General features: G+C 42.9%; 1 protein-coding gene across 5 annotated transcripts in view; it reads left to right on the top strand.

The window, feature by feature from the left end:
* The window catches only part of Sntg2 (syntrophin gamma 2), a 236258-nt gene that overhangs the window by 148133 nt on the left and 65371 nt on the right, over positions 1-22754 (top strand). For all 5 annotated transcript variants that reach the window (XM_008850183.2, XM_017802502.1, XM_017802501.2 and 2 more), the window contains exons 10-12: positions 8315-8444; positions 10369-10407; positions 17388-17504. In XM_008850183.2, coding sequence (XP_008848405.1) covers positions 8315-8444; positions 10369-10407; positions 17388-17504 — 286 coding nt within the window. The remainder of the gene's footprint in view (positions 1-8314; positions 8445-10368; positions 10408-17387; positions 17505-22754) is intronic.

Below are 22754 nucleotides of genomic sequence, written 5' to 3'. Positions count from 1 at the left end.
ACAACAGTTAGTGAACACCAATTGGAGTTCTAAGGGGTGTGCTTTCTACGTTATCCCAGGTAGAATGGACTGCCAAGGACTGAATTCTATGAGGCTGGGGTTGGGAATTTCATGTACTGCATGCCTGGCACAAGGTTCATAGAATGGTATGGCTTCCCCTGGGGCCCTAATTGACACTGCAGAGATACTGGGAGGATGCCTGGGTGGCCCACACTGCTCTGGTCTGTAGCTGAGAGGAACGGAGCCCATGTCCAGGGCCACTATAAGATCTACAGTGGCACCAATGTCAGCACATGAGCCTGCAGGGCAACCGTGGGAAATGTTTCCCTTCAAATTCTTGTGCAGAAAGGCCTATCTCTGTTCACAGTCAAGAGGAACCAAAACTAAAATCTAAGTTTATGAATCACAGAGGGTTCACTGTCAGACTGTGGCAGACAAGTGTGCCCTAGAGACTTGACCAGTGTCTCCCTGTGGAAACCCTGCCTGGGCTCTGCCTCTAGACCACAGATGGAAGGTGGTGACCTGAGCTCCAGAGCTGTCAAAATCTGCTTGGAACTAAGGTCAACAGGCCTGACATAGTAGTGGCAGCAGGTGAGGCTCTCATGTGAGCTGCAGAGTTTCTAGCCCATATTGTGTAAATGCTCTAATAAATCCCCATCTGCAGTGTACATTCTTTCCATCCATTCTGTTTCTCTACAGAAGTCTCACTAACACAAGTAGTTAAACAGGGCAGGAGCCCCTGCCCACCTCTCATCTTGTGTTACTTGATTCTTTCCAGGAGGGCAGTTTCTCTCCTCACAGAGAGGACCCTTATCCACACCTTATGTTTATCTAGCCTTGAAAGGGTCTTGGAGTCATTGACCTTGTTCCTTCTCCATACCAGGTAAAGGAAGGCATAAAGGAAGAAAGAAAAGAGGGAGAGAGGGGGCAAATATGGCAACTTGGGGTCTTGATGCTCTGTTTGTCCAGGTTTTGAGAATAACACTGAAGCTATGTTTTATCACTTATGGTTACACCCCATTTGTTTTAGACGTGCCCACCTTACATAAGAAGAGTCTGTGATCACCAGATGGGCCGTGTGGAATAGGAGCAGCATTAGATGCATTGCAGAGAAGCACATTTTACAAAGTGACACTACAAGTCGAAATTCTTACTAAATGCCTTGATCTGTCTTGCGAAGGACGGCACTATGTTTAAACACTTGTGTCCCACATCAAACAGCCCCTCACAGTACCTGGAAGGCAGGCAGAGGCTCCCACAGTAAAGTGCTCTAGATGCCTGTGATCCTCAGATTCCAGTCTCAGGTAGTATGCAAGCACAGAGTCCTGTACATGGCACATCTCAGGAAGAGGAGGGGCCTGCTGTGAGGTCTAGAATTGTCATAGGTGACATCAGTGAAGGTAGAATCTGCATGGGGAGTTGTCAGGACTGGGGATCTGTGGTTATCACCTACCATAGTGTTTATTATGGAGGTTGGAAGTAGGAAGTAGAGACTTGACCTGTCCTAGGGCAGTGGGATCTTCACTTGTCACCAGGTAGATGTGTTGGTTGTCTTTGTAGTGGGACAGCTGCTTTCTTTTTCTTCTGCTCTACTCGATCTGTTCTGTGTTATCCATAAATGTCACCCGTCTATCTGCCTGGGATATGTGGATTCTGTGTTTATCAGGGATCTCCACAACCCTGATGGTAACAGGCAGGTAACAGGGCTGTTGTTTCTTTCTCAATGCACTGTATCTTCAAATTCTTTAAGAATCTCATTTTATAGACAGACGATTGACGGAAAGATATAATGCCTTGATACATGCATTCCTAACACCTACTGTGTTACAGCTGATCTGTAGGTACTTGGATGAAATATATGTTCTGTGGAACCACAGAGACTGTCCTGATGAACTCATATCATTGCTGCCTTGGCTAGTAACCACTTGTGTGTAATTGTCTTGAATTTATGCAGCTGTGGAACAAGTGCTGCTGAGCTCTGATCCTGAGAGCAGTTGGTTACGCTCCCATTCTGCAGGACAAAGCCACTCCACTCCCGACAGGAGTCTAGAGCCAGAATGCTGCTGCAACTCTCCCTCAGCAATTCCACACTTGTCTGCCCTGCCACTCCAACCAGCCATCCTTTCTTCAGATATGTCTTATGCCTAACTTTTTCCCTCACTACCTCCATCTCTGAATCCCTCTGACTCACTATCTCTCTGGCTCCTTCTATATCAAGTGTCAGTTTCTTCATGCAGAATCTTTCATTTCTATCTCTGAGGATTATTCATCTTGGCTGTAAGGGACTAGTGTGCTGTGTGCTGATAGATACGGAGGCCTCAGCTTTCAGACATGAAGATCACTGCTTCTTAGCTGAGCAAGATAAACTCATCACAAGTCTTCCCATTTGAACACTAAATTGATTCTCCTTTCCTTTGTGTGTAGAGATTTAATAGGCTTTCAAGATCTGAAATGAAAATAAATAGGAAGGGGTTTTAAAGTCGGAAGAACTGAATCATAATAGATGAAAGAAACATAATAATGTGCATGCCTTTCTCCCCAGAGCATGCTCCTGGCTGCCTGCTGTGCTTTTGGATCTTTCATCTCCATCAGTGGCTGAGACATCTGACTTCTTGGCTCCAGACTCCCAGCAGAGCTCACAGCTATAGGCAAACTCATTTTATTTTGAGCCACTGCCCTCGGTTTACCAGCATCCTCATCTTTGCAATAAAAAAGATATACCAGGACTGGGGGAAGGGCAGTCATAATGGTAAAGGGAAAAAACTCTGTCATTAGTTTTAGCCAGGAATATTAATACCAAGTCAATACAGCCTTGGCTGGGAGAGTAGAGAAGATTCTAGATGCACTCATCCCCAAGATGTGAAGTAACCTCAGGGCTTCATCTGGCTCCTTAGTCTGAGCCCTCCAGGCTGCTGTGACAAAGCTCCACAGGCTGGGTACCTGACAGTAGCAGAGCTCTGTCTCTCACATGTGGAGTGTGAAGGCTGTGCCCCTGGAGCCACGGGCCACTGTAGCCAGTGCGGTAATACCAAAGCCAAAACAGAGTCAAGTTCAAATGGATAATGAGGTAAAGGAAGAATGAACCATGTGCTGCTGAGGCAGCAGGTGGCATCATTTTGGTGCACAGGCCCCTAGAGTTTCCCCGAGTCAAGTGTCTTCACCTTCAGGGGCTGAGGTCTGGAATCAGAAGACCCCTCCTCTTTCAAGGTGGTACTGTGAGCCCTTGCTTTTATCAGCTCTGGGCTTATGACTAAACTTGGGGAAATGATTAACCTGTATAAGCTCAATTTCTAAATCTCAAGAATGGCAGGACCTTCTTAGGGTTTCCATGAAGATAAGACCATTGCAGTGTTTGAAGACTGGTGCACGGCATTTATTGCAAAGGAAGGGCAAACTCCAGCTGGTGCTTCTTATTGTTTATTTTAAATGCCATTGTTGGTAATATATATTAAGTGTCTTTTCTTGTCTCTCCCATATTATTAAATATTTTACTTTAAAAATTACAAAGAAATATAAAACAAATATAAAAAGAATGAATATGTTTTCATTTGAAACGCATAAGAATTCTTTGCACATTGTTGAACTGTTTAAGGATAGATATCAAAAAGGCAGAAATAAGGGGCTGGAGACATGCCTCAGTGGTTAAGAGCACTTGCTTCTCTTGCAAAGGACTGAAGTTTCAGTTTCTAGCATCTATGTTGGGCAGCTCACAGCCCCCTGTAATTGCAGCTCTAGGGGATCTGGTGCCCCCTTCTGGCCTCTGAAAGTATCCACACACTGTGTACATACAGACATACACATAAATAAATAAAAATTTTTAATCAAAAAATTTTTAAAGGTTAGAAATAAGATCTGGGTGTGGTGGCACCAATTAGGGATACAGGGAGAGAGACCCTGCCTCAAAAACCCAGAAAAGTTAGAAATAAGATGAGAGAGGCATAACATTTTGTATTCTTGTTTTTTGAACTCTCTTAGTATCCTCTTTTTTCTTTTCTCCTCCTTCTCCTTTTTCTGTTTTTTGTTTTTCTTGCTGTTTTTTGAGACAGGGTCTCACTATGTAGCCCTGAATGGTCTAAAACTCACTATGTAGACCATACTGGCCTCCAATTCACAGAGATCTACCTGCCTCTACCTCCTGAGGATTGGTATTATAGGCATGTGCCACTAAGCCTGGCATAGTCTTCCTGTTTTCTTATTCTTCCTCTCTCTCCCTCTCCTTCCCTCTTTCTCTTTCTTGTTTGAGTCAGTTTCACACTGGGGAGAAGCCTGGTCTTGTTCTCCTGATCCTTCTGCCTCTGCTCCCAACATTCAGTGAGATTCTTTACTCATTTTCTCATTCCTATAAAATCTGTAGCACACTAGCCAGAAAGCATTGTCTATGGCTGTTGAGGGCATGATTTAAGCACCATGTGGAACAAGAAATTCTTGTCAATTTTCTACCAGATATCCAAATGAAGTAACAAAGTAAAAATGACCAGAGGGTTTGTTTGTATTTTAGCAATATGCAGGGTGTGGGTGAGTCGTGGCTTGTGCAGCTCCATGCTAATCTGGACAGAGCAGTTCCCAGGTGCACAGAGGCCCATTAAACAAGTCATTTGTTGACGTTTTCTCAGGAAACACAAACTACCATTCAGTGCTCTGTGCTGCAGCGGGAAAGAGACAATGGAACAAATTATTTACAGAATGATCATCTTAGTGTTATGATGTAAATAAGAATGAAAGTTGAAAGATGAAGAATTTGATTGGCAGACAAATTCACACTCTACCCCCATTACCAAAGTCCATCCGTAGGATTCAACTGGCTTTCAGATAATCTCACAGGTTTTTATTTGTGGGAGACCCAAGCAGACTTTGGTTTCTAATGGCTTTACATTGAGATCTTTGAGCCATTTGGAATTGACTTTTGTGCAGGGTGAAAGATCGGCATTTAGTTTCATTCTTCTATAAGTAGAGATCCAGTTTTGCCAGCACCATTTGCTGAACATGGAAATTGCATTTACTCATATTTGGGTCTTCAGTTTTGTTCCATTGGTCTATGGGTCTATTTTTGTGCCAGTACCATGTTGTTTTTATCACTATAGCTCTGTAATACAGCTTGAAATCTGGTATAGTAATCCCCCAGGCATTGCTCTTAGTGCTCAGGGTTGTTTTGGCTATCAGAGGTCTTTTGTGCTTTCCCTAGCAGCATTTTTAATAAATGTGGATTTATCATGAAGAGCTAGCTATCCCATCATCTCTGGTGTATGTATGTGTTTTAAAGTCAAGGAACTAAATTCAGCATTTTCCCTTAAAAGAAAAATAAGATGCACACAATTTCTTCTAGTAACAATGAAAATAGTGTGATAGATGTGGAAAGAGAAAACAGTTCTTGCTTTCTAAGCAAGAATTGAGTGTCGGGCACTTTTGAATGTAGGAAGATTCATGCCAGGTAAGACTCATCAGCTGAGATGCTTTTGGGAGTCTAGAACTAGTTAGTACCCCCATAATCTCCTGTGCCTCCTTCCAAGGGCATCAAACCCATAGCATGTCACTGAATTGACCCATGGTCTTGAGCTCCACACAACTTGCCCACCTTGGGGCTCCTGTCAGTTTCTCTGGGTTCATGGATGGTATGTTTTCACACATGTGACTGTAAGCCTGGATCACAGCAACTTAGGGAAATGGAGGCAGAGAGCTCCACTTCAGATGAGAGCTCAAGTATACTATGACAGATTTCTAGTTATCTTCAGTATCTTTAATCTATCATTTTTCTCAGATACATAAATATGTTTTTTATGTAATATTTTTGTAAAACACAAATTCTGTCAAAATTCTATCGTTCTGTTTGCACTATTTATTGATGTTCTTCTCAGGTCCAGGCAAAGAGCAAGGCTTTTTTCCATCTTCCTGAGTCCTCAGATAATTCCCAGGTGGATGGTGGGCTCCTGCTGACAGATAAGGACTAGAGCCCCAGAGTAGCGGTAGAATCCAGTCCTTCTGCCTCTAGCACCTGCCCCACGTTCTACAATGAATCTATTGTCTCTGTATCCTCTTTCAGGTCACTGATCATTTTTACCCGGAAACTTTGGAATGTTCTCCTGGCATTTTTACCTGTTTCAGTATCTTTGTGTTTAGTAGTTGAGGTACTCTGGTCTCTTGGAGAAGTCCTGTTGCCTTGCTTTTTCATGTTTCTTGGGTTTCTCTGCTGTGATTTGCATATCTGTTGATTTGAATATCTCTGTATTGGGGGTTGCAGGGGTCTTCACACCCTGAGAGAGTCTCAGAGCATGAATATTTGGTTCTGTGGGTGAACACTTTCTTAATCCAGTGACTTTCAGGGAGGCACCCAGGCTAATGCCTCCCACTTTACCAGCAGGTCCTGTTTTCTTCTCCACTGGTTTCCCATCTCTCCAGCTGCCTCACCATGGAGCACTTCAGGGAAGAAGGCCTGTACTTGCTTACATTTCCTGTCCAGGTTGTTCCAGGTGATCTTTCTCCATCCCACAGCCTGACCCACCACAGTGGATAACTCACATCTTGTATCTGCAGCCAAGACATGTTCCCACACTTGACTGTTCTGCCACCCACTCCCAGCTCCCAGCTCTACTTGAGAAGCATCGTAAGGGAACAGATTGCCCAGACTTTGCTCCTGACCTGGTGCTTCCCATGTGCCAAGCCTAGCCTGGCCCAGCTGGTAAACAGCATGGCTGTGATTCAGTACCTTCAGCCAAACAGCCTGGGTTTGCCGATTCCTCTTTATCCCATAATCTGAGTCCAATCTGTCAACTCACTTTTCTGCCACAGCAGCCTCCCCAGACTGTTCTCCTAAGCACCCCTACTTGCTGTAGTAGGCAACAGTCTTCTCCTAGATTCTCCACTGTCCTTTCAGCACATTTCCAACACATCACCTGGCAAATTTATCGTATATTTTGATCATGTCATTTCATAGCCTTTCAGTGACCTCCTAGTACGCTTAGAATATAGCCATACCTTTTCAGGGCCCTAAGTAAACAGGAGAACAGATTTTTAATAAGGTTTAATACATCCCAGAGAAGGTGATAATTCATAATTCAGGACACTCTTGTCTAAAGCAGTTGCACAGGGAACAAGGAACCTTAAAGTGAAGGAGTTAGAAATAGATGGGCATTCCCTGGGAAAATGAGGTGGAAAGAAACTACTAGAAACAGCTGTGTGTGAAGGCAGCTGCAAGGATGCCTGGTCTGTTCCCTGAGCTGTCCTGCTGGCCTCCTACACCTTCATTTTGCAGTCACCTCAACCTTCTGTTCATCCTCTGACAAAGTGTTCAAAAAATACACTGGTCTCCTTTTATACGCCGCCAGATAGAAAACTCAGCTGGAGATAATTAAACCTTTCACTCTAATTCAAGAAATGTACTTAAAGTGGGGATGGTCATGGATACCTGTTTTAAAATGAAAAGTTATTCAGGCACAGGAAGCCGCTCTGATAGATGCTCAGACACATACATGGGATTTTCCTCTTCTCTCCCTGTGTCTTTGCCTTGCTTCATGAAACATTGATGAGATTCACATCTGGGAGGTTATTATGACACATTTAGTGTGGACTGTAGATAGATACATGTAAAGTGTGGTTTTTACACACTGCATACTAGGGGAATGACTGGGGTTGAGTTGGTCTGATGTTGTCAATAATGCCCCATGGCTGGGCTGAAGCAAGTGGATGTTCATATAAGAGCAAAGACATGGGGCTTCTCCAGAGCTCTGCTGTCATTCATGGAAGCTTGCGCTCACAGGTCCCCATGCTGTGACTCAGAAGTGTGTGCACTCCAGATCCTCACCAACACCGAGTATGTTGGTATCTGCTTCTTCATCCAGGCAAGCGCTTTAGATCCCTTGTGTTAAGTAGCCTTTAAAGCATTATAACTAAGAATTATATACTATAAAATAGTAACTTGAAAATTATAACACGTGTAAGGCTCCTTCCTGTGTGATCTGTTTTTCTTGTGTTTATTGAATTAGAAACAGCTCTAGGTGAGGGAATTCAGTGTGGACCCTCATTGGGTACAGCTGATCTGCTGACACCTATGAAGGACAGTAGGGCTGTCTGCTGTTCCCCAGGTGTATCACAGCTGAGCTCTAGGTGAGGGAATTCGGTGCGGACCCTCATTTGGGTACAGCCGATCTGCTGACACCTATGAAGGACAGTAGGGCTGCCTGCTGTTCCCCAGGTGTATCACAGCTGAGCAAAGGGCAGAAAGTGCTGAGGGACCCTGTGCCTTGTAGCATGGATGGGACAGATATTACTCTCCTCCCTGCTGACAGCCTCCTTGTCAGTGTCTTCTCTCTTCCTACTGCAGGTCCAGTGCATTCGAGGTACTAGCCCTAGACGGAGCCAGCACAGGAGTCCTTCAGTTCTCTACAGCCCAGGACTGTGCCGACTGGCTGCGTGCAGTCTCAGCCAACATCAGTGACCTGATGCTTCAACATGTGAGCACATAGCTCAGAAATTACTCCCACTCATGTTCAGTGACCAGTAGGATGAGAATTTGCCAAGTATAATTAACCCTCAGGAAGGCTGGGCCTGCACGCAGAACATGCACTTGTTTCAACAGATTAAGTTTCCAAAATAACTAAAACTTAAGCCATTGAAATGTGTCTAGATGCAAACATTTGGAAACTTCCAGGCTAGTTTCCTCCCTATATCTTCCCACCTTCTGTTTCTCTCTCTTACTACACACATACACAGGAATATTTGTGTGTGCATAATTATATATGCATGTTTTATCCTAATGTATTGGTACAATGTGGCATTTTTATGTGGAGAAAACTATCTGAAATGAAAATGTAATCCCCACCCCAGGGCTATGGAGATGTTCAGTCAGGAAAGTGCTTGCCTCGCTACAGAAGGACCTAAGCTGGATTCTCAGACCTCATTAAAAATTTTTAAAAGTTGGGTGTGGTGGCTTGTGCTTGTAATCCCAGCCCTGGAAAGGCAGAGGCAGGCAGATCCCTGGGGCTCACTGGCCAGCCAGCCTAGCATACTTGGTGAGTTCCCGGGCTGAGAGAGACCCTATCTCCAAAACAAGCTGGATGGTGCCTGAGGAACAACGCAGCCCGAGGTTGTCCTCTGGCCTCAACACATACGTGCATGCATGTGCTTAAATACGCACATAAATATTTCCTGACCATGAACACTTATAAAAAGGTATTCCTAACCAAAAACATTGGCAGGCAGGCATCTGCCAGATTTTAAAAAAAAAAAGTATTCTGTGTCCTTGAGTGATATATTTGATGTTCAACATCAGTGAAATTTTAAAAGAAAGGAATAAATGGCGATGGGTTGAAGGAGAGAAAAACCTCAGTCCCATGTAAGTCTTAGGAAGTACGGTAAGCTGTAGCCAGCCCTTGGCCCAGCATGGAGCTGTGGCATGACTAACCCTCAGCCAAAAGGCTTGGCCTGGTTTCCCAACCTCACTCCCTCCCAATAGGCATGATCTGCATTTGTACCCAACTGATCTGTTCCTGGCAGCCTGGTGCTGGGGCACTGGAGAGCCTGTGATGCCCCACACAACCCAGCCCAGCACCTACTGCCTGCTCCTTCCTCACCCCCTGACTTGCTCTGGCCACTGCTAAACAAAAGTTGGCTGAATATTTGAGGATGCAGTGGTGTGTGAGGTTTCTACTCTAAAGACCTCGCAGCCTTTTCTTCTGCTGTTAGGGAAGCAAGCACCTCCTATGATCTTAGTGTTCATATTCCATACTTTGAATTCCTAAAGTGAATGGGTAGATGGTTTTTTCAAATGAAATAACTAAATATATAAACAAAAAGGAGATAGATGGGGCTAGGTTGACCTTCTGCAGAAATGCTGGTAAGGATAGGCTCCTCCAGTGTAGATGACTTTCCCACTTAACTCCTGGACGGCAGGACAGGGCAGCATGGACCAGAGTTCTGGGTGTGTCTTTGTTCTGGACTTCCACTTCCTCACTGGAAAAAATATTGAAAACGAAGTCTACATGGTTTTGGGGGGAGATAAGTAAAGAATAAACTATCCACTGTGGCCACTGGTCATTGTAATTATCTAATATGATGCAGAGCAGAGACCATCTTCCTCATTTTTTTTTCCACATGGTGCAGTTTAAGCATCTGTCACCCCTCAGCTGCCCTCCATCAAGAGCTGATATTTGGGAAAGGATGATCTAGTGTGCTGATGTGTTTTACTTTCCTACTATGAGAATTGCTGCCATGTTCACATTTCCTCTGGTTTGATTTTCAGACAAGCACAGCTTAAAGGAAGCTGGTTCCTAAGTATGTTTTGTGTGGCTGATTAATTTCGGCTGCCATTTAGACAGGCTGAAAATGAAAGTGTTACTGTGTGTGGCACACTGACTCCTTGCTCTCTTCTGTCTACAGATGAAAATGGCAAATAAATGCTGCTCTCCCTGTGAACAGGTAGGCATGTGTCTTCAGCTTGGTAGAATAGACTTCCCAAAGTATCCGCTTCCTTTTTTAGAATTTGATTTAGAAATTTTTATAAGAAAATGCTAGCATAAATTATACAGAATGTGGTGGTCTCTTCCCCATGTATTAAAGGTATTTATTTATTTATTTATTTATTTATTTAGGAACATGTTTCTGATTGCCTGTGTTTACAGAGATAAGTGTTGTCTGTGGGCAGTTCTATAGCAAGTGTGATCCAAACAGTCTGATTGTGTGTGTGTGTGTGGTGGGGCGGGGGTGGCAGGTAGGATGGAAACATGCCTGTGTGACTTGAGACAATTTTCTTATATGATACTGTTGACTCAAAAATACAGTTTTCATCTCAAATGGAAAAAGACAGTTTATCCTGGAACCAAACATCAGTAACCATGGCCCAGAAACATGGATTGATGTTGTCCCAAATACCACATTTCAACGTGAATCCCATGAAGTTTTTATAGTAATTGAAGAAAGAGAGTCATAAATCGAGACACTTTTCAGGTGCTGTGTAGGTCACATACTGCCTGATGACATTTTTAGCTTTTGGATTGGTGGAAGCTAGGGCGTTATTTGTACATTTCAAAAGAATTTACCTGATAGTCACAAGGGTGGCAGGTCAGATGGACACAGAGTGGTCAATGAATGATTATTTGGGGAATGAAAGATAAGTCAGGGTAATTTGGCTCTCAATCTGCAATGTTCTCACTCTGCCACCACAAAGTTCCACAATCATCCTTGTAGAGTTTTTACAGGGGTAGCTTTATTGCCTGGGAACGTCAGTTCACAGCATCCTTACCTGACAGGTGTTACTGTAGCTGGGTGGGATCCTGGTACCCCACTCTGGGCAGTGTTCTCACTTGACCTAGGGAGAGGTTGTCCTAGTCAGGCCCCTCCTTACCATCAGTGTTTAGTGAACATTCCTGGCTTTCCCGCTCAAGGAGTGCTCAATACTGGCTCTGCAAGGACTAAGCAGTAATCCATTATAACCCTGTTGCTTGAATATCAGGCAAATTAGCCCCTGTATTCTTCTGCTTTCCTTTTAATAAAGTCACATATTGAATGTAATACAAGGGGAAACTTTTTACTTATGGTTTATTGGTTTCCTGATAACGTCTTTCAGAGATTGGCAGAAGTATGCATTGTAACCTCCAGGAGTGTTGTTTTTTGTTTGTTTGTTTGTTTGTTTGTTTGTTTTTTGCCAGTTAAATGTTGACTAAGAAAGACAAGCAATTTAATCAGATCTGCTGACTAGCACTTTTACATTGGAAAGGAATCACTGAAAACAACTCTTCTAAATATAACATTACTTTTAATACTTTTCTAAGTTAATCATCAATCACTGATGTTTTATGTAGCTGAATCAGGGGTTACTTCCATAAATATCTTCAAACTGGTATAAGATACATTCTATATTTTTACACATAAAATATTATAGTCTCTCTGTACTCTTCAGTGTGGGAACAAAAATTCTTATAAAATTTTCCACTAACTAGATACTTCCGCTTGGTTCACGCATAAACATTTTCTCAGTGTATTTGTTGCTGGCAGGATAGCAAGCTGAGTTTGTGCTCTCTGCCTCACAAAAGATCCACTATTTTTAAAATTTGATTTCTAGTAACCCTTTAAAACTTTGTAGCATCTCTGAGGTTCTGTACCTTGTAAATCAGACCCTTCTAAGATGGCAGGGAATGAGGTAGCCTCTGTCCTCTGTTCCTGGAGCTGGTCTGATGAGAACTACAAGGCTCTGCTGTTCTTTGGGGTCTCTGTGATCACAGAGGTAGATTACACTTTGTAAACAGGGTGGGAATTTGAGGTCTCCTTCAAGGACAGAGTCTGGTCTACAAGGAACATGTCACTGGAATGTGAGCATGTATGTGAACTGAACCTGCTTTGGAGAATAGTCAGGTTTCCAGGTATATTCAAATGACTTGCAAGTCTGGGATCAGAACACATTTTCTTTACTTTGAGATTTACTTCCTCCTGCTGCAGGGTGTCAAGGGACCTCAGTGAAATGACAGTTGCAGGAACTGCAGACCCTCTGAGGAGCCCACGCCATCCAAGGTGCTATCTGAATCATTCTTGTACCAGGGACATCATATCAGTAACTCTCGACTACTTCATCTGGTGAATTCCACCACACATGAGACCTCACTCACATGACATCAGACCCGCTGGCCCTGCTTGATGAAAGCCCAAATTCTAGCTCCTACCATGTCCTTCTCTGCCAGAAACATTGAACAAACTCACATCCCAGTGTTGGTTTCTTCATCTATATAGCAAGAAAGTCATTCTGAGCAATTTGAATCTAGTTTTATTTTCTGGGATTTGTTTTTTATTACTTAAAATTTCCATACTACTTTGAACTTGTCTGGGACTTTATTAGTGTTCTTTTAATGGGCACTGACACATCACTGTGCTACACTGGTGGTTATCAAACCATCCTTGTCCTCCTGCCGAGTCTAAGTGTGCCTCCCTAGAGCTGACACACATTTGCTTTTGTGGGTCCACTCTGTCCAGCCCAGTGGCAAGTCCACACCCTGCCGAGGGCAAATGCAATGGAGCAAACACCACCCCGGGAGCAGGTCAGAGGGCAGAACTTCCAGCAGGCTGTATATATACACATAATCATCCAGTAACATGAAAGGGCACCCATTGTGGACCAATGGTAGCAAAGATCATGTTGATCATGTGCTTACATCTAGCATTGGGGATCCTGGGATGATGTCGCGCCAGTCATGAGGAGGCAGACCAATCAAAGTATAGCAGAAGCATGATGCACGCTCAGGCCATCTGTGGGGAAAGGTGTGGAAGGAGGGGCGGGGAACGCCGTGTTGATGGCACAGTTTAAATTCTGATACAGGAAACGGGCCTAAGCTATGAAATGGCCCTGGCAGGGCTAGAATTTGGCCTACAAGTCCCCTTTTTTCTTTTATAAAAGCTGACAATGGTTAGGTGGAAGATCATAAAACCTGCCCTGAACACATAATGTGCTTGGGCTGGGCTAAGGGTCTCTACCGTCCAACCGTGTCAAAGCCAAATGTGTCCAGGCAGCAGCCTGCAGGGGTGACTGTTCATGAATGACTTCTGCCAACATGCTCCAACCTCTGCATACTTGGTATGTGTTAGGAGTTGATGACACTAAGCCCTTCAAAAACAGAAAGGACTATTTTTAATCTCTCTGAAAAGTTTATCTTTGATTTTGATAGGTAACAAAGAAATAATATTTAAATAAATGTGATAAATAAAGGCACCTAACAATTGCTGAAATTGGAATCAAAAGAAGAGGCAATACAAAGGCACAGAACATCGATTCTTATACCTGGCAATTAATTGTATAAACTGTTGGCCAAACTGGAGCACCTTTCCCTAGAACAAACACCAGCTGGGGCTAAGGAGATAGCTCAGACAGTAAAGTGCTTACCTTGTGAGCATGAGGACCTGAGTTCAATCCCCAGAACCTACATTAAAAAATCCAAGTGTGGTGCATGTGCTTGTAATCAAAGCACTGGGGAGACAAAGATAGGTAGATCCCTGGGGTTTGTTGTCAAGTCAGCTTAGCCTGTTTGGTAAGTTGTGGGTCAATGAGAGACCCTGTCACAGAAGGGGGAGGCGGAGAGAAGAGGGAGGGGAGGAGGAGGATAGGGAGGTGGAATAAAAAGTTGTGGACAGCACCTGAGGAATGACACCTGAAGTTGAGCTCTGGCGCACGCGCACACACACACACACACACACACACACACACACACACACACGACCAACTTAAACATAATGCTAAGACAATTAGCACAAACTGAGAATTACCCCAGGAAAACCAGAGCTTGTTCACTTTACTAAAACTGCAAGCAGCTCCATATATTTATAAAACAAATTTCCTCTCTAATAAAATCCTTTCTAACTTGGATTTTAAATTAATTTAGGGAGACGATGTCCTGATGAACAATTCAAGGCTAACATAAGTAGCACAGGACTGGCTTTTCATACAGAGGGAAAAACAGTTGTATAGTCACCATCTGATGTTGGCATAACCAAGTATCTCCACTGATCCAGTGAAAAATGGGACTTTCCTACAGAAATGGCATCAGGAAAGATAGCTGAAGTGTTTTTTTCTTGTGATGGCAATTCCCTGTATTATCAGTTAATTATTTCACATGATATAGTCAGGTCAGTGTTTTATGAAGGTGTGATATATACTTCTTTCAACATGCAGCAAGTCATTAAAAAATTCATAATGTAAAAGATAAGTTTAGCTTCCCTTAATTTTATTTACAAGCTAACCATACTTATGTGAAAAAGATTCACGAAGCAGCCAGTGTTTCAAATAATAGCAAAACTGTAACTTCTGCACTAACTGATCTAGGCAGAATTAAATTACACATGGGATTTAATTAAGTTCTCATCCAGCAAATTGGTGATTCATATTCTTAACCGTCTAGCTATTGCTGTCTTGGCTAAAGCCCTCCTCAGTATAAAATTCTTGTTGAATTCTGTGTCCAAAGTTACTGAGCAGATGTAGAGAGACCAGCAGAGCCAGGACACTGAGTAGGCCTGAGGGGAGTCAGCAGAGGAGCGGAGCAGGAGAGGAGAGCAGAGTGCTGGGTGCAGCCCTTCCTCAGTTGGTGCTGGGTCTCCAGCCATCTGTAAATGCAGTGGTCTGATCTTCAGTGCCTGAACATCAAGTTCCTACTCACAGCTCATTCCTTGTGAAGCGGAAATAGCAGTATATGACCATGTACTGTGGTTTGCATCTGCAATGTGCCCCAATCCAGAAGATGTCCAAGGAGTTACATTTTAGCAGTTTCTCAGAGTACTAATACCATCTAAACAGTATGTCCCTTGGTCCCTATTCTAGTTTCCTTTCTGATGCTGTGATAAAACACCCTGGCCAAAAACAGCTTAGGGAAGGAAAGGGCTTATTCAACTTAAAATTCTAGTTTATAGTTCGTCATTGAGGGGAAGTCAAGGCAGAAACTCAAGCAGCTAGTGACATCACCTCCACAGTCAAGCACAGGGAGCAAGGAATGCACCCATGCTGCCTGCTTGCTGCAGAGGCTCAGCTAGCCTTCTGCACTCTTACACACTTCAAGGTTCAACCTAGGGAATAGTGCTGCCCATTATGGGCATGGTCTTCCTACATCAACTAACAAGTAAGATAATTCCCCACAGATGCCCACAGACCATCCTAATCTATACAATTCTCCAATTGAATGTCTCCTTTCAGGTGACTCTAAATTGTGGTAAATTGACATTTAAAACTAATCATCATAACTCCTATTTGCTGACACTGTAAGAGGGGGTTTCCTAAGGCATGGGATTAAATCCTCACAGTTATCATGTGGTATAAGGACTTTCAGTCCTATTGATGACAGATAAAGAAAGACCCAACTATGTTAAATGTATCCCAGGTCACCTACAACATTAAAAAGTTGTATTACTATAACTTTATCACCTAATCACACCAATATGACTCATCTTTATGGGACACATGATAAGACAAAGTTAAGGCTAAAAAGAAAGCTCAGTTCAAATACTTGCTTTGCAAGCACTAGGACCTGAATTTGATCCACAGAGCCCACATAAAATCAGCCAGGCACAGTAGCATGCACTTGTAATCCCAATGCTGGGGAGGCAGAGACAGGTGAATCCCTGGAGCTTAAGGGTCAGCTAACCTAGCAGCCTACTGGCAAGTTCTAAGCCAGTGTGTGGAGACCCTGTCTTAAAATAACAAGTGCCCAAGGAACAATGGCCAAGTTTGTCTTCTGGGCTTCACATAAATGCATAAATACATACATGCGCTACACACACACACACACACACACACACACACACACACTTGACTCCCCCCCCTGACAATTTTTAAAATACTGACAAAATTAAGACTATATTCTTTCAGCACACATTGTGACAGTGTTAATGCAGCCATGGCTGTCACTTTCCACAGAAAACTATTTCCCATCTCTAGAAAACATTATGTTCTAGCTTTCAATTTGCCATCTTAACCTCTTGGGGAAAATTCCATCAGTGTGAGAGTGAATAATATCAGGTGAAAACTGGCATGGGGCTGCTCTACCTTGGGCCAAGGGAATTGATGATGAGCTCTCTGTTCTTGCCCAAGACTCTAGACATGAGGTCCTGAGACCTGAAGGACCCTGGGCCACGTGGGTCCCATCTAGAAGTCATACATAGGACATATTATTTAATAAAGTGATTGTGAATGCTGCCATACTTTCATTTTTTCCTGCATGAAGATTTGTTAAGTAATTGGTTGTCTTTGAAATGGCAAAAAATGGGGAAATGAGAAAATTAAGCCGAAATTACAGTGCTCACATGAAACATGTGTCACAAATAGACGTTATGAAGATGGGGACTGTTCCTGAATATGGCTGAAGTCATTCACTGAGTTCTCACATTGTATTAGTGTTTACGTTATACATTTGAGCCAGATTCTGATTTTACAGTTTGCGTTTCATGGAATGAGGTTAAAACTATTTAAATTGTAAAGATCTAGTATTTTTTTTTTGTTATTTTCACTCTTAGGAAGTTAAACTCTAAAGAAATATTTGATCATTTTCTACATTGTGTGATGCAATATGCTAACTATAAACACTGAAGTAAAATTAGCTAGTTTTGTGTCTGTATATTAGAATCAGAACACCTAATCACTAGTAGAATGTAATTCAGTTGTGAATTTTTAAGGTGTACCTGGAACCCACGACTTAGCTGCTATATAAAGCCTGCCCTATAGAGCTCTGAGTCTTCCCCAGAAAATGATTTATACTCCTGCTCTGTCTGCCTGATTTGGAAACTTGGGGATTCACCTAGACTTCCCTAGTTCCCCTCTTGTCTGGGAGTCGAATGTCAAAGTTAACATATCTTGTTGAGTGCAGTTAGTCTTCTGCTCCTAGGACATTCTCATTAAGGCTTGGCTTTTAATTTTCCAAGGTTTCCCTCTGCAGGTGGTGCACATGGGGTGGGTAAATGAGAGGCTCCAGGGAGCTGATGCCGCTCAGACCTTCAGATCCAAGTTCCTGGCCCTGAAGGGCTCATCCTTCTACATTTTCAACACTCCTCCGGTAAGGATGCCTTTGCAACTCCTCGGGGAAGGGTCTGTTGTTAGTTGTTCATATCAGATAGGTGGCTGTTAGGATGGACCCAGCGAGAAGGCAGAGACAGATGGCTACTCCCAGGATTCTCCAGACCTCTGTGGTTGGAAAGGGTCCTGCTTATGGGTGTCTTACTCCAAATTCTTAAAAAAATCAATTTCTGCCTTTCAGTTGAAACCAGTAGGCTACCATAGCATTGCTCTGATTAAAATCTCAGCTGGAGGTGGATGCAGAGGCCCCATGGCTGAGTTCTGTGGCTGAAAAATCCAAACAGCAAACAAAGCAGCCCTTCTCCTTAGAGTCTGTGTGTCGCTCAGTAATGCCACTTCCAGAGTTATTCTTTTCCCTCACAATTTCCAAAGTCACTGAGCTATACAACCTATAATATAAATGCAAGGATTTTATCCGATAGTTTTATATTCCAATTCCTAACCCCGTTCTCTCCACATTGACCAAATGTTTTGTGAGTGCTCTGCCTAAAAGTTCACCATTTGAAGATTTTTTTTCCTTTTGTGAGTTTAATCACCAGAACTGCAAGAAAGCTAAAAAACTTAATAGCTCCAAGTATAAAAAAGCTGGACCCACACAAAGTGTTGAGAGAAATTTCTGACACTAAAATTAAATAAAGTGACATACCAGAGTTCCATTTTCGGACATTAAAGTGGTGACGCACTCCCTGTTTTTTTTTTCATTAATACATATGATTTCCTTGAAATGACATGGATTTTTGGAATAATTTTATATTTGTGGAAGCTGTGCTCAGTTTTCCTCAATGTGTGCATCCTACTTGACCCCCAGTAAAACTGCAGTGGTAACAGTGGTGGAATAACACTCGATGGACTGCAGAGTCCACCAGCTTCTCTGGTTTCTCTACAAATGCACTTTTTCTTCCATTGGCTTGAAATAAAACAGCATATTGCATTTTCTTAGAAGTGTGGTTTTTTTATTTTAAAACCCATGTTGTGAATTTAATCACATTAGAGTCACGTACGTATTTTCATAAGTACTGGCTGACTTTTCCTCAAAGTAAATTAACGGGTGTTCTTTAATATTGCCCAAAGTAAATAATATGCGGTTTTGTGTAACAAAGAAAATGGAGATTTTTGAGTAGTATTAGAGCCTCCAGCCTCATCTTCAGGTATGATATGTGGCTAGAGATGTCAACAGCAAACGGGCAAGGTTAGCACTGGGGACCACATGAGTGTAGTGGTCAATTGGCCATATCCTTGGCCATGATGTATGAGGGAGCTGCCCACTCTCCTGGGTCTGGCCACTTTCCATTTCTCCCAGGGGAACCGACACCAGGAAGGAAAAAAAAAGGTGAAGGCAGTGTGGTACGTGAATATTCAGCCCAAAGCCAGGCTGAAATGGAGGGTCATTTGTGTATCCCCTTATGTCCTCAGATCATTTTGAAATATCTGGTGACATAGCTATCATTGCTATCCTTGTGAAATTATAATAAAGTCACTGATGGCCAAGAGGGCCTCTGTGAGGTGAGGCGACTTACATAGACCTCCTCTCTCCTAATACTGAAGCATAGTCCAACTCTGCACCTGTGCTCAGTGTTTCAGAAACACTAGAAAATTCTCTCCAAAGAGAATATAAAAGACAAAATCAACACTAGGTATTTTGGGGGTGAGGGAAGCCAGCAAATCTCAAAAGCATTTTGTGTCTTAATAAACCCTCAGATCAACATCAGGTAATTCAAAAGTGTTACAGAACACTTAGAGTTTTTAGGAGGAGGCCATCCGTGGAGGAAGCCCATCTAGGCACCTGGCTAAGTCTTCTGGGCACACAGGACCACAGCTCCATGGGATAATCAAGACAGTTAAGAGCCTTCACAGCAGACCACAGAGTGATGGCAGCCAAAAGGTCCAGGTTTCATGCCACTATAGCCTGTTTCCATTTGTAGTTAAGTGCAAAAAGTGGGGAAAGGTACATAGTTTTCTATTAACTGAGTAATCTGAGAGCCTTGAGCAAATATTGCACAGCTTCAGAAGAGGGAAGTGAAGACAGAAAAATGCAAAACACCGAAATTTCAGAAGTCAGACTGGGAAACTATGGTTTTCATGTTTGTTTTCGTACCGTAAGCATTCTTCAACAGCTGTTCAGTTCTAGAGACAAACAGGCAAAGCTCATTCACTTGCACTGTGCTTTAAGATGGACAGACTTTTACTAAATAAAATGTAAAGGATCATAAGTAATCCAGACAGCATTTTAAGTAGGAAAAGTAAAAACCTATGTGACATAATAGAATTGAGCTGGGATAAAATGAAATGTTTTAAATAATTCATCAGCTTTTATCTACAGTAACAAAAATCATATTGTAAAGGGAGATAGGAAAGATTGCATAGGACAGCGAAAAATAATTACTCCATGTCTCAGTGGAATAAGCCTCAAGTTAATAACGAGAAGCTACAGGTTTTCGGTAGACTGTTGCCGTTTACTGGCCACGGGCATAAGGCAATTTACTTACATTCTTTACCCAACGATTTCCTCAATGGCATGTCAGAGATAATAAATCCTGCCTGGAATGCAGACCCCATAGGGCCACAGTGAACACTGGCTGGCTTAATTTATATATTTACAAGTGAGTCTGAAGCCTCTGAAACACTTGGACTCTAAAAGATAAAATCACAGTATTAATATTGAACAACTGCGTAGTGTCATACTGATGCGCACACTGCGAGTGGATCTATGCATTTACATTTATACATACTTCTTCCCTGGGATTTTATATCTTGGTGCTGGTAGTAATTTGCCAGTGAAAATGTTTCACATTGTCCAAATCTAAAACAATAATTTATTTTATCCTTGCATGAATCATGAAGCTCCTGGATCAGAGACAGGCTGTTAATGACTGAAAAACATCCAGTGTCAGTTTCTCTTGCCCTACCCAGCAAACGGGCCCAGCAGTGCACATGTTCCCCTCATAAACAGAGGCCTGGGCCCCAAATGGGAGCGCCCAAGGTGTGGCTCTTCACTCCCAGCTTATGCAGCAAGCAGGGCATCTGCCCATCTCTGCACAGGACAGACGTCATCTCAGTAAAGCCAGTGCATCCTCTCTTAGGGGAAGAGGTGGCGGTCTCCCCTGTGAGGAGTTGGATTATACTCAGGTGGGTTCTGGGGAGACAGCTTTGCCAATGTTTTTGAGTGACTGTCACTAGCTTCTCTGGAGTAGTCACAGCAAAACCATAGCTCATCCCAAGAGCCAGTTACATGCACTCAGGAGAAAGCTATGGCAATGCAGAAAAGTCAAAACATGCACTGAGATGTGGCTCCCAGAACATCCTGTCAAATTTCTTATGACAGAACTTAAGAAAAGTTAAAAGATAAAGTCCTTCATTCAAGGGCGATTGGTTTCTGAGCTCCTTGAAGAAGATGAACAGGGAGACCATTAAAGGAGAGAAGGGGGGCCCACAGCAGCATTTTACAGAGGAGTGTGATATAAGGATACAGGACCCAGCATAAAGGAGCTTCACCCTCCGTCCCCAACCCTCACAGATCCTGGGTGAGTAGGAATGGAAAGGCAGGACCCTCAGCTCTTCTCTTTCACTCTGCTTGCCTACACTGACAGAATATTTATTTCCGACTTGCAAATGGGAATCTGAAAGGTGAGGCTTCAACCATTCGTGTTTTCAAACACCATTAAAATGTGTTAAAAGTAGAGCTGTGAAATCAATTTAGCAGCATCATGTAGCATTAGGATATAAATTATGTGGTGAAGGCCTGTGTACCTGCAGGAAACATTAGCAGTGATTTTAAGAATGTCAATTAGGCAGATATATTTTATCATCTGTAAAAGTTTATCTGGAAAGAAATTATTAAGTAAAGTTTGTAGACTGAATAAATGCTAGCCAAGTGTGTGTTCAACATAGACTTACTGCATCATTCTGGGGCAAAGTGATCTATAGTTCACAGTAAGCCTAAAAGATAGCTATGTACATTTGCAGTCCAAAGTTTCTGCTGTACTGAAAGCCAACCTTACTGATCAGGTAAGTTAAAATTCACCAATTGCCATTGTTTAGAGGAGCAGGGACAATGTGATTTAGAATATCTTTATCTCTTCTCAAGTGAAAGCCCCTTATTTTCTTTGCAATGCATCTCTGGAGAGGTCTGGAGTCAGCAGGCATCCTCTTTGCTCGTCTTGATTCTGCATCACCAGGGACAAGTTAATGACAGGGCGGGTGACTAACACCTGAACCACTTTGTGGAGAGCCAACTAGATGACATCTCAGAGTATTGCACACTGAGTCCCACTCTTCTCTGTTGAAGGTTTGTCCCTTTTACCATGAGACCACCAGAGCAGAAAATAAGGTGTGCTTGCTGTGTGAGGGACACTTCCACTTCAGGAAACGGCATCAGGGGGAACCTGGTCCACAAAGTCAGGAATTCTTTTGTAGGAAGAACATTGTAAATACAATGTTTCAAGTCACAACCCCTCCTTTCTCTCCCCCACTCTTTCCTCTTTCTCCCGTTCCTTTTCAAAGTTTTGGGGGTCTTTGTGTTTCCTTGCAAATCTGCCAGAAAGGCCTGGGAAGCTTTTCAGCAGCTGATTCCCATGCCTATTCTGAAGGTGCTGAGGAACTGGTAAGGTTCTCTCTCTCTCTCTCTCTCTCTCTCTCTCTCTCTCTCTCTCTCTCTCTCTCACCACTGCCTCTCTCACAAGTTCCAGGGGAAGCTGTACTTGCCCACTAGAGGGTCTTCGATAACACACCATTGACAGATTTCTTGGAAATTAAAGCCAAGATAGCTGAGCCCATTCCAGACTTGTTCTGTTTGAAATAGCAACAGGGCCCGAAATCCCTGCCACGGTGAGCTAGGCAGGTGTAGCTGCTGTACCCAGGCTTCAAACCTGAGCTGAGGCAGGGATCTAGAGCCGAGCTCCTTAGACTCCTTCACTATTGTCACAACACCATTGAGCAGCCAACCTGAGATCCTGAGGTTCATATTTATACTCTAGTGGTGGATGTATAAGTACATCAGATAGATGCACACACGTCAACTATTTCCTGTTTGAGCTGGTGCCTGATTAGTTCATTGGACACTCACACTGCATGTCTGGGAAGTGGTTTACCTTAAACAATACCTACCTGAAAGATTGTTATATTCAGGATTCAGTTGCCACTGCCAGTTTCTAGAACTAAAACTAATAAATTTAAAAAAAAAATGAAAAGAACCATAAAGGACAGAATAAATATTTTGGTGATAATTTTCTGC

This window comes from Nannospalax galili, unplaced genomic scaffold, assembly GCF_000622305.1.
Source record: "Nannospalax galili isolate Female #2095 unplaced genomic scaffold, S.galili_v1.0 scaffold100, whole genome shotgun sequence".
Taxonomy (NCBI): Eukaryota; Metazoa; Chordata; class Mammalia; order Rodentia; family Spalacidae; genus Nannospalax; species Nannospalax galili.
The sequence above is the reverse complement of the archived record's forward strand: the minus strand, read 5'-3'. Positions and strand labels throughout refer to the sequence as shown.